This window comes from Quercus lobata, chromosome 3, assembly GCF_001633185.2.
Source record: "Quercus lobata isolate SW786 chromosome 3, ValleyOak3.0 Primary Assembly, whole genome shotgun sequence".
NCBI lineage: Eukaryota > Viridiplantae > Streptophyta > Magnoliopsida > Fagales > Fagaceae > Quercus > Quercus lobata.
In genome coordinates this window covers 68,632,014-68,644,968 of record NC_044906.1, presented here as the reverse complement: position 1 = coordinate 68,644,968, position 12,955 = coordinate 68,632,014, and the positions used below count along the sequence as shown (strand labels likewise).

Sequence of the window (12,955 nt, the reverse complement as noted above, 5' to 3'; positions counted from 1 at the left end):
CTCATAAAATAAGATACAAGAGGGCAGAAGACTACCAGGTGACTATTATAATTATAGGAGCCCATTGTGCCAGTCCAGGTCTCATAAAATAAGATACAAGAGGGCAGAAGACTACCAGGTGACTATTATAATTATAGGAGCCCATTGTGCCAGTCCAGGTCTCATAAAATAAGATACAAGAGGGCAGAAGACTACCAGATGACTATTATGATTATAGGAATTTTAGTTCAGTTTTTAACATGAATATGTACATATTTATAGGAATTACTCATCCCTACTCCCAGCACAGAAGGAAAATAGGACTTGACAAGATTATATTGAGACTTCAGATGGAGAACAGAACAAAATTTTCATGGAAGTAAAGCTATAGGGCGCCACATGATTCTATAACAAGTGGACACTCAACACAGAACTCTTGTCTGGTTTGATTGGCATATAGAATAGAAGCCAACCAAAGAAACATCAAAGACGTGTGTGACAGAAATCAACTGACTAGCAAACTCCAGCTACATCAAGGCCCCAGTGTCTGCATGTCATGATAATGGCAAACATTATCCTCAATCAACATGTCAAGATTATTATTATTTTTTTTTTTTGCAAGATTCAGAACAGTACCTTAGGATAAACCGACCTATCAAATAGCTTAACATACATGACAATTGGAAAACAACATTCAGAATGCATAATCCTAATTTCCATCCACAAATGAAGCCATGATACAAACCTCATATTCCACTTTTCCTTCTCTATCATGCTAAATAAGTACGAAAGGAGGAAGACAAAACAAATGTGAAATAGTGGCCACTAAACCACATTAGCAGACAAACCTAGTCAGGCCTATATGAATTATTTGCCATCATGAATCCACAACTTTCATAAATCTGGAGAACTCAATAGGGTGTCAAAAGTTCATCCTAAGTAGGAAAAGGGAACCAATAATGAAACACACTACAGAAAACAAACTATATTCTGAAAATCAGCCTACTCATTGCAATCATAGGATTCCAGAGGTCAGATCACCTTCACAATCATCTTACACAATTTGAATGATGCTAACTTGAAAATGGCAACTGGTCCCCAAAAATATTGACAATGACAGTTTCATGTTTATTCAACAAAAAGATGCATGATTTATTCCAGACAACCTAAAAGGATGAAATCGATCAAATCTAGGATCATTCAGTTGGTAGAATTCAGCCTCAGTAATTTTTGTGCAAAATTTACGTGTGTAGTAAGATGCAGTATAAGAAATGAAAGAGATTGAGCCAACATGTGAAAAGAAAACTTAAGTGATTTAAGTGTATTATGATATAGGATTCTGTTAACTCACAGACACACATAGAAGACTTAAGAACTATCATAAAATTTAGGTTATGTTTACTACTCTGCAAAAATAGGTCTGAACAGCAGGTCCAGAATGCACTCAAATCAATGCAATTATATGATTTTTTGTATAGGCGCAATTATAGGATAGAAGTACTCCTTTTGAAAACAAATTCAACGAATAGCCAAATGCAGAAAAAATGTGTTCACTTGCTTGTGATTCAAGCTGCCTTCTGAAAAACATGCTTGGATATACACATCCAGTCCCAGTCATGAGGATTCAAAAAATGTGAACACCAGAAATATGTGCTGATGTTGGCAACAAAATGCTGCAGGTGCATAGTTACCAAAAGTAGCATATTCTTCAGACTTTAGATGTAAGCTCTTGTTAAAGTTACCCTTTCACAAATACCTAACAAAACCTAGTACTATAGAATTTATTTCTCTGAACATCCAATACTTCATTCACTTCCATTCTTTGTGACTCTTCAAAAAGTTGATATTTGCCCCCAGCAGAGAGTAGAATAAAGTTTTTTTAGCTTATAAAACAAAGCAGAAGCTACCTTTAACATCAATTGAAACATTTTTAATTGATGTTAAACCTTCCAATTCAAACCCTGACCTACAATTTTAGTTTAAATCTCGTTATATTCTTACAACTGCACCAAAACATGCAGTCCACGTCATTGCCAAGAACCAGTATAAATCCTAGCAAAATTAAAACTCAGAAAATACTACTTATTCAAAAGGAGGAACAGGGCAGCCACACATGAGAGGACATTAGAGAATTAAATAAAAGGGCTTTGAACATATAACACCTCCAAATCCAGCCACTCCCCCATTGCCTCATGTGGGGTATTTGGAGGGAAAGGAATGTGCCCACTTTTGAGGGGAATGAAAGATTGATTCATGATTTGAAGCTATCCTTCATTCAGACTTTGTTTGAGTGGGCAAATGCATTGGGCGTTTCTACTTTCAGTTCTTTGCCTGATTTACTTGATTTCTGTACTTCCATTGCAATTTAGTTTAGATATTCTGCTGGTATCACAGCACACTGCCTGTGTACTTTCAATGAAGTTTTCAATGAAGTTTTTACTTATAGATTTTTTTTTTAAAAATCCAACAATTCCCTCCCTACCACCCCAGCCAAAAAAAAAGAGAAGGAAAAAATAATAGGCTATGTTTGGTAACCGTTTTTTTCCTTAATTTCCTATTTTCTAGAACAATTTTTTGTTTCCTATGCCAAAAAACTTGTTTGGTAACTTATTTTAGGAAAAAAACAAAAAACTATTTCCAATTTCCATATTATGAAGGAAATTGAAAACAGAGCTGCGGCTGTATTCATTTTTCAGTTTTCTAAAGCTTACAAAACACGGAGAAAACAATGACTACAGGCAACTTTAATGAACCGGCACACTGGTTTGAGCCACCTAACAACAATTTTTTTCTTTTTTAATCTAATATTATTTTTACTCTCTTTCCCACTCCTAGAATTTTTTTCCCCTTTAATTCTCATGCATAATATATTTTTTTCTCTCAAACTTTCGCGCTTAAAATTGATTATCTCAAATCCCACACATTTGAACCCCTATATCTACTCTGTGCCTCAACTTCCTCACGGAGGCATTGTTGAAAACCTTGACAGAGAGAACCACATAAGTACTTGTTCTTCATCAGATTCTCCTTCGTGGTTCCTTTCTGTTCTTCGTCAGATTCTACTATTCTTTTTCTTCATGCCAAGTCCATTTCTCATTCACCTTTCCTAATTCTAAATTTTTGTTGTATGTGATTTAGCAGATATGTGCAAGCCTTCCACATATTTTGAAGAGCTTCATAATTTTAGGGACCCAATCACTCAAAGGTACACAACATTCTCTTATTTTGCTTTTCTTTTTGGGCTCTTTTCCATTTTCTTTGACTATGGATTATTATGAAATTACTAGAGCTGATTTGTGTTTGGTATAATTTGTTATTGTTGAGTGTCAATTGTTGATGTGAGGCTAATTGATATTGTCAAATGGGTATTTTTTGTGTTTCGTATGAATCTGTGTCCCAGTGTCCCCATATATAACCTCATGCCATAAAATTACTACTACTTCCATAGATTTTTGAAGATAACAAGGTATGACAGAAAATGTTTTTTTTTTTTTCTTTTCAACTAACCAAACATGTTTTTCATTTTGAAAACACACACAACCAAAAAAAAAAAAAAAAGCAAGCTTTTTTCCTTAAAAACAAGAAAATGAAAAAAGAAAACAAAAACAGTTACCAAACATGACCTTAACATCTCATGACCTCCAAGCAGCCTCTTAGAGGTTTCATGCCTATTAAACAAACATTGAATAATATTCCACGAGTCTGAAAATTTTAAAAAGAAATTGTTAACTAATACTAAGCAAGAGAAGAATACATGTGAAAGACCCTTATTAACCTGTTGAGGATCCGTAGCCAACCCATAGTTTTGGGACACAAGTTTTGTTGTGGTTGATAAGTAATCCTAAGCAGAGCTTTTAGCAATGAATGCATTCCTAAATGGCTAGTCAAAATCGCTCTTGTTCAAGGACAAAAAGGTTAGAATGTGCATACAACTTTGTGCAACTTGAAAAAGGCTACCCTAAGGATGATTTCCCCTCACCACATATCAATCACATTCATTGGATGTTAATATCTGTAACGATGCATTTGGTTGGATGGAAAGAAATGAGGGGGAAGAAATGGATGACAGGAGAATACAGTTTTCCCCTGTTTGGTTGAAACAAAAAGGGGGGGAGGGGGGATAAATAGAATGCAGGCAGCCGGGCGTGTTCCTCTTGGGCCCACAAAATTCGATCTGTCTGCATAGGGAAGAAAAGTTGGTTAGCAAATTCGTTGGGGGGGGGGGGGTGGTGGAAGGGGGTGACAATTACAAATTTTCCTTTCCATCCAGGCACTGATCAGTTCATTCACCATTATTTTTCACCATAGTTGTTATACACATTTCAAAAGCCTCCAATAATTCCATTAGACAGGAAGCAGAACGCATGGCAATCCAAAATAACACTACAAATAGTGTATTTGAAAGTGGCAAAAAGGAAAAGCATCAGGCTAATCGTAAAGGGATCCATCATATCATATACACCAGTAACAAGAATCAAGTATTTCCTAATGAACCCATACCCAATGAAATCCACATCCAATGACATAGAATTCAAGCATTACCCAATGAAACTTCACATCCAAAAACAGCCAATCGGACCAAATTAATTTACAAAAACAAATTTTTTTGGCTCATCTTGCCTTCACCAACTCGTTCAAGAAACTTGACTATGCTCACACACTCACCCAGGTTGACTTTGCCACAACCACTTGAAGAAGCCCCCAAATTGGCAGTGAATAACTAGCCACGAAATTAATTGAACCCCCAATCATTAAAACAGCTCTTCACTTCTAATGGTAAACATAGGTGAGAGTGATGCAGGACAAAACCAAACAATGCAACATAAACATTAAAGAATAGTAAAATAAAGGATAGGTAACCTATGAATCAGTACTAAGCAAAACAGAGCCTCTAGAGGCCAAAATCAGGCGATTGGTAGAATTTTAAAAGAAATTTTATTCATCATCAAAATAATCCGTCTCCATAGGAGTACATTATTGTGCTTGTATAGACTACTAAACCCTAATCTAATTGACTAAGCAAACCAAATTCTAAATGATTAGGAAGATCCTAATTATTTAATTGCAAAACTCTAAAATACTGATTACCTAATTAACTACTAGGACCTAAATTACAGTTGAAAAATAAAAATACAATTGATTTGCAAAATAAAAATATTTCCTTGCGCTTCCCGCATCAAAGAGAGAAGATTGAGAACAGGGAGGAAGCAAACAGATAAGAGTGAGATTAAAATGTGAGTGTGGGTTAGCAAATCACTTTCTTATTCAATTGTAAGTGTTAAGAGTGAGATATCTTGGGTTAATTTTGTCTTTTAAGTTGTTGTGTAATTAAATTGTGAGTGTGGATTAGTACATGAGAATTTTGCGTTCAAAATTTCTAGGAACTAAAAGCTCCTCAATACAAAGAATAATTCAATATCCCACTACAATTGTTATTGTGCAAAATGCAGCATGCTCTCTTTATGTACATGTTATACTTCAAACAATCTTTCTAGGTGAAATAATTCACATTACATGTGCATTTTACCATCCATATCATATCTAAATGGTTACTTTAAACATAAGATTTACAAAATTGAACACATAATTCCACTCCATAGATAGACACTCAATTCTTTCTTTTTTATTGCAGAAACTGTAAACATTCAATTCCAAATAATCACATTCTCACTATCAATTCCAATATAAAACATAAAAGAACCAAGCCAACTTACTAAACAGCCATTTACATCCCCTCAATAGACCGCAACCGCAACCGCAACCGCAACTCAATCAACCTCGCAGTGAACTCGCCATCACTAACCTTCAACATCGCCGGCAATGGCAGCGACAAACGGTGCTCGAGCAAAAGCCTATGCCTAGGCTTAATCTTCCCCTCCAAACTAAACGAAAAATACTGAGGAAACCTCTTCAATTCCACTATATCCCCTTTCATTTCCTCCAAGAAATACTTCACCTTGGGGAGCAAATTATTTGTAATACTAAAAGTCAACAACCCAGGTGACCTTATCACCATGGTAGCCACTTCCTCATGAGAAAACCCCAAACTTTGCAAAAACTGAATCTTTGGCAAAAGAGTATCTTCCACACTTGAAACCAATAGCACTACGGTGTGAGAAGTGATTGAATGAGGACCCACAAAACCCAAGTTTTGCAAAAAAGAGAAAGTGGGTCTTAACTGGTTTGGGACACTGGAAACTAAGATTCTGGGGCATCGAGTTATGGACTTTGGAATGTGAAGAAATGGGATTCGGACCTCGTTGAGAAGGAAATCAAAGATGGGGTAGAGTTGGGTGTGAGGGTCAGAGGTGAGGAGCTGTGGGTACATGTCTAGAATTCGACCAAGGGAAGAGCGAGTGAGGCCAAAGGAAGAGAGGCATTGCTCGACGGAGAGGAGGGAAGAGAGTGGGGTGGAACGGAAATCTGGGTTGAGTTGGAGAGCTTTGTGGGAATTGACGTTGAGGTTTTCAAGGTAGAGGATTTTCTGGCGGAAGAGCAGGCCTGAGTCTGAGGAAGAAGAAGAAGAAGAAGGTGGGTTTTTGGTGTTGAGATTAGAAGAAGAAGAAGGGGTTTTGGAGGGTTTAGAGGAGTGAGGGATGAGGAGAGCTTGAGGAGGGAGATGGAGGGGTCGGATTATCATCTCTGTTAGCATGGTTTTGCTTCGAGGGGAACTTCTACAGGAGATATTGCTCTATATCATGTATCAATATCATCTCTTTCTCATGCTCAAAAAAAAGAAAAGAAAAAAATATCATCTCTTTCTCAAATAAAAATAAGTGCAGATTGCAAACTATATTATGTTAGATTTTATATTTTAAAGTTTTAGAATTTGAATTTTGTTTATTGAAGTTCTATTCCTTTTACATAAGTAGTCTGTTAATCCATATTTTCTGTTAAGTACCATATAAACTTAGCACATGTGTTTAGTTTATCTTTCTCAAAAAAAAAAAAAAAGTGTTTAGTTTTCTAATAAAATAATGTCAAGTCATTTTTATTATGTCATGTCATTTTTAATTTTTTTAAAAAATATTTTTAAGCTACAAAAATAATGTGGCATCATTTTATTGGACAAATTAAATATTTGTAAAAAGTTTATTTGACACTTAGCGGAAAATATGAATGGAGGGACTGTTGATGAAAACGGAATAGATCTTGAAGGAGTAAAATCTAAATGTTGAAATTTCAGGATATGAAATTCAAACACTCCCAAAATTTAGAGGTGCAATTTACAATTTACCCTAAAAAAAAAATTAATACCATAGAAATTCAATCTATGCCATTTGAACCACGATGATTTCTTTATCAACATATCAAGGTATTAATTGGTTTTTAGTATAAACGGGTTTCAAACCCTCACTCTTTTATTAGATGAGATATTAGATGCAGGAGCTACAACATTTGATCCAATAAAAAAGATTTAAGAGTTATGATTATATGTCAAGAGAGTGCATTGACCAATAAGTCTATAACTATCATAATTGTGCTCAATTTAGGGACAATTACTTACCCCATTTTTCGCTAAAACTTTTAGGTGGAGCTATGACAATTAATTGTGCGTTGACCAATAGTCTATAACTTTTGTATATAAATCCCATCTTTTGTCCCATCTATTTCTATGTGTTTGTTTCTTTTAAAAAAAATACAATAACTTAGATGCACCCTTTAATCATTTCAAAGTGCAACAATTCAATGTAATCATATGAATGAATTTAATTGGAAGCTTAACCTACTGCATCTAAGGTTTTATTCTTAAGTTTTATCTAGAAATTAAGGATCCGTTTGGATAGAACTTATTTTGCTGAAAACTGAAAACACTATAACAAAATAATTTTTAAATATGTGAATAGTACCGTGGGATCCATTTTTAATGAAAAAGTTGTTGAAAAGTGAAATTTATGGGTCCATGAACAGTACATAGGTGCACTATTCACGGATAAAAAGTCAACAAGTGCGGAAACCAAAAAAAAAAAAAAAAAAAAAAGAGGCTGAAACGCGTTGAAAGCAAATTGTGGACACAATAAGCCGAATCCAAACCCCACCTAAAAAAAAAAAAAAAAATACGATTGGTATAATGATAACAAGTAATTCTCATGGAAAGGACACCATAAACTCAAATTATATCATATTCATAGGTAAAATAACTAAAAATGACTATCATGTAGGGATGGACACAGGATTTTGAGTTAAGAGGGGCTAGAATATAAGTTAAAAAAAAAATAACAATGAAATTCTAAATAAGTATCTATTTAGTATTAACAAACTATCAACAATGACAATGACACAAAAATCATTGTTTCTTAATACATTATAATACAATTATTTACTAACAAAGACAAAGACACAAAACATCATTATTTCTTACTACATTATAGCATTTACATTGGCTCATGCAAAAATTTATGTCTATTTTAGTATAATAACCTACTCTTTCTATTTTACATACTCACTTTTCAAAATACGTCTCATCATAATACTATTTCCTTATCAATTCTTTATCATTATCCCAAAATCATCTCTCTTTTCCTCAACCAAAAATCACTACTCTCAATCTAAATAATTATTAAAATATTCATTTGCATAGTTACAGTAAATGTGTAAAATTTTCCAATTAATCCCAAAATACACTCACATTATTCTATGTTTCATTTTGCACAATTAAACATAAACTAATGTGGGTGTATTTTGGAGTTGATTTGGCAAATTTGAGGTCTTATATTATTTTACAACTGATGAAAATGATCATACAATAAAATACTGTAATCAATGTAAAATTGTAAGGGAGAGGCCCAAAATTTTAATAGAGGGGGCCAAATATAAAATTGTAATATATATATATATACAGGGGCGGAGCCAAGGGGGGGGCGAGGGGGGGCAACTGCCCCCCCTGACCTTCCTCCCAAACCCCTTTAGTATAAGATTTCTAGATTACTTTGCTCCCCCCACGCCAAGAATTTCTAGACAAATTTCAAAGACAACCAATTAACATCAAATTCTAACCCATAATTTCAGTTAACTATGCAAATGATACAAATTTGATAGTTTGATGCTGAAATTAATTCCCCCCAACAAAGAGAAGAGTATACAATATGTTATATATCTTAAAACGAAAACAAAGAGCTGTTTAACAGAGTTCGAGACACCTGCAAAATTAGAATTGGCTACCACAGTGTTCTGATACAAAGAACTGCTTAATATGCTTCTGTCAAATACCTAAAGTTCAAGTAAATTGAGATTTTACATTCTATAGATCTAATATCATGAATGTTTGTGAGAGTTAGTGCCTTATGAGGTGGCTTGTTATTCTCTAGCAGCACATGCAAGAACTTGATGTGCTGTCATGAGATGTGCTACACACTTGTACCTTTATCAACAAAGTTATACTAAATATCATACTAGAGAAAAAAGATACAAAGAGATAATACTAAATTAGACACATTGACAATTACTAATTTATTTTATTTTATTTTTTTAATGGGAGATACACAACACTTAATCTTTACAACAATTGAAATTCAATTTTCATCACACTTTTTAAGTTTAAATAAAAATCGTCTACTAAATTGTGTTTAAAATATTTCATGGCTTCAACTCTAAGTAGCGGATCCATACTTTCAAATTTTGTCTAATTTTTTCATGACACTAAATCTCTAATGCTTACATCTTTTCACTAATCTTTTTTTTTTCCCCTCAATCTCTTTGGCTCTTTCATTGTTTCAAATTCTATGTTTTGGTAACAAACTTTGAGGCTTTTTAGCAATGAAGTGTTAAAAATTAATTAAAAAATTGAGTGGAAGATCAATAGATGAACGATTGTGTTTCCAAAGTTTCCTATAATTTTGCCCCCCCTGAATTGAAATCTTGGCTCCGCCACTATATATATATATATATATATTTTTTTTTTTTTTCCTTAAGACCGGGGGGCCTAGGCCCCTTTGGGCCCCCACTTGATTTTGTTCCTACTATCATAGTTGTGTCGTAATGATCAATAAACTATATAGAAATAGCAAATGCCTATTTATTAGTACCATTTTAAAAGGTATTGACTATTGGAATAAATTGCAAATTGTGTTCGTCTAAGTTTGTGGTCATTTTTTGTTTCTCAGAAGAAAAAAAAAAAAAAAAAAGTACTTTGTAGTGATTTTAATTTTACCTCCTAACATTTAAAATGGATTTTAGACCCTAAAATTATTTAATGCTTAGATTCAAGCCCATTTGTTCATGTCTATTACGAATCGATCTTGGCTTTTGGGTTTGATTTGAGGCCTTTTTTTTAGGTAGGAGGGTTGAACCCAATTCGTGAATAGGTCTCAGGATTTCAATTGTTGGTAATGGGCTTGTGTCAGTGGCAAACTGGCTTTGATCTGTTTGGCAATGGTGTGCGGTATAGGTTGTGGCTTGTTAGTAGTTTTGTGGGCTTGGCCATGATTGTGATAGAGTGGCTCCTTGATGGTGATGATAATGACAATGTGGTGGCTAGAGCTTTGAGTTTGGTGTTGTTTTGGGCTTTTCAGAAGGGACTAATGGAGTAGCCAAGGTTCTAAATGAATTGAGTTTTGTGGAGTAACAAATGTTTAAGCTTGACTTGACAATGAAAATAAAGTATTCAAGCTTGCCTCAAGTTCGAACAAAGTCTATAAATGATGTTTGAGCTCAATCTTGTCAAAAAGTTTAAAAGTTTGAGTTCGGCTTGATTAATTACTTAAGTCAAGCTTGAATTCAATATCAAGCTTTTGAACTTGAGATTCAACACAAGCACATTATCAAGCCCATATCAAGCCTATTTGGTTTGGACACGTGGTTCCAATTCCCAATTGCTTAAAGTTTTAGTAAGATATCAGTTTAATTGTCAAACTAATATCAAGTTTATTAACAAGCCCATTAACGAGCCTAGGCTTAACTTGTTTTGTATCAAACCCTAATGTTCACGAGCCTGTTCATGAACATTTTTTTTATTGGACTTGACTCATTTATTAAATAAGCATAAAACTAAGGTTCAAGCTTGGTTTATTTATGAACAAATAAACAAACATGAACAAACTTGTTATTGAGTCAAGCCCAAGCTATTTATGAACAATTTGGTTCATTACAACTCTAGTAGCCAAAGAACGTCAACGAGAGCTAGACATAGAAAAATAGAAAGAGGAAAAAAATGGAAAACCAAAAAAAGGGAAATTATAAAAATATTTTTTGTTTACCTAAAAAAGGATTCAAATAGGAAAATAAAGAAAATTAATTCTTTTCTTAGTGCTCAATAGTTTTGAATAGAAAAAGTACAACAAATCATGAGGTTACACTTAAAAGCCATTTCAATAACAAACATAGATGGAAGGGCTCGAATCAAAATGTTAAAAAATGCTGTGGTCTAAATTCAAAATTTAAAACTTTAAGAGATAAAATCAAATTGACTCCAAACTTAAATGATAAAATTTACAATTTAGTCTAATCACATGTAGCAGTCATTGGTAGTTAGTGACACAAATGTTCATTATTCAGTATGAATATAGAGGTTTAGATCAATTTAAGACAGATTGATCAATAAAAGCTTTTTGTACATTCTTTCTGATGTGCAAAACAGATCCTTCCTCTCTTCTTATCTTTGCATTCGTTCTTTCTTTAGCATACACTCTCAGTGACTTGCATGATTGCAAACTCGTCCTGAGTTTCTGCAGAAACTCACTCAGCAAATGAGTTGTTGATGTATATATCCGTAGCCAATAGGGAGAGTAGACAATACTAGGGTCAACTTTAAAATAAAAACCTATATGACATTGAGAATATAAATACAAACTTAATTTGATGAATATAGTCTATATAGACATTTAATGGTTTTTTTTTTTTTTTTTCCCTCAAAAGTAAAACCAGAATCAAAATGTGGAGTAAAGAATTTTTTGAATAGTCTAGAGACATAAATAGAGACGAAAAAGATAACTCTTGAAAAAATTCAACATTGTAGTTAACTTCCCATGATCTACAAATCAAATAAAAGTCATATTAATTATGGGATTTTCTTCTAAAAAAAAAATTGGGATTTATTATAGTTTTAAAAATTAGATTGGACAAAGAATCAAAAGTGAGTAGTTCTCAATTTTTTGGTCCAAAAGGAATCGAATCTATAATTGAATCAGTGACTTCATAAATATTATAATTATGCAATTAATATTATAAATATATTAAAATTCAGCTTCATTCTTTTTTACATTATTCTATACCCAATCTTTTTCGTACTTCTATAACAAATATCCAATATAGTTCAAGGTTTAAACCCATGTCAACCACTTAATCAATACAACTGCTAAAATAATGGCTAATTAATAGTTATGTTTTGATTTAGAAAGGGTCTTGTTGACGAGTGTCTCTTGAAAAATTTGTTAAATGACTATGTTAAGAAAGTTTCAATACCACATTAATAAAAACTATAAAAAGTTGTAAAAAAAAGAGTTGCTTTTTTATTTTTCTATAAAAAAATTTTAAAATTTTTTAATAAATTAATAGGCTTAGATATTTGTTAACTTTTCCCTCTCAAAGAAAAATAAGATGAGTGATATTTCATTTTTTTTTTCTTTTAAATCAAGATATTTCAAAAGTTTCTAGTTTGATAATAATGAAAGCTTTCAAGCAATCAAATGATAACGGGCTCCTTCTTAAAAAAGAAAAAAATAAGGCCAGTTTTACTAAATTTATACATTAAAAAAAAAAATGTTTCCCATCAATTTAGTAACAAATAAACTTTTTTGCATATATTTTTTCTTTTCTTTTTCTTTTTCTTTTTTTATGAGCTCCAACAAGGCAACAACAACTCCAAAAAAAAAAAATAATAATAATCTATATATATATATATATATATATATATATAAAACCGAAACTTTTGAAACTCCCACAAATTTTCACTCAGCATAATATTAAAAAAAAAACATAAATGAAAAAAAAAAATAATAAGCAAAGAAAAACCTTTCCTAAAACCCGATAAAAACCTAAG

General features: G+C 32.8%; 1 protein-coding gene across 2 annotated transcripts; it reads right to left on the bottom strand.

Moving 5' to 3' along the window:
* Positions 1–300: 300 nt before the first annotated feature.
* Positions 301–6,708, bottom strand: LOC115978730 (transcription termination factor MTEF1, chloroplastic). 2 transcript variants are annotated; one of them, XM_031100587.1, is made up of 2 exons: positions 5,694–6,708; positions 301–526 (listed from the first exon to the last, which is right to left on the bottom strand). In XM_031100587.1, exon 1 carries the CDS (start codon positions 6,629–6,631, stop codon positions 5,705–5,707), a length of 927 nt encoding a protein of 308 aa, XP_030956447.1. In that variant the 5' UTR covers positions 6,632–6,708; the 3' UTR covers positions 301–526; positions 5,694–5,704. The 2 variants fall into 2 exon arrangements, with proteins under 2 accessions (XP_030956447.1, XP_030956448.1); XM_031100588.1 differs by lacking the exon at positions 301–526 and adding an exon at positions 3,586–4,157.
* Positions 6,709–12,955: the final 6,247 nt, after the last annotated feature.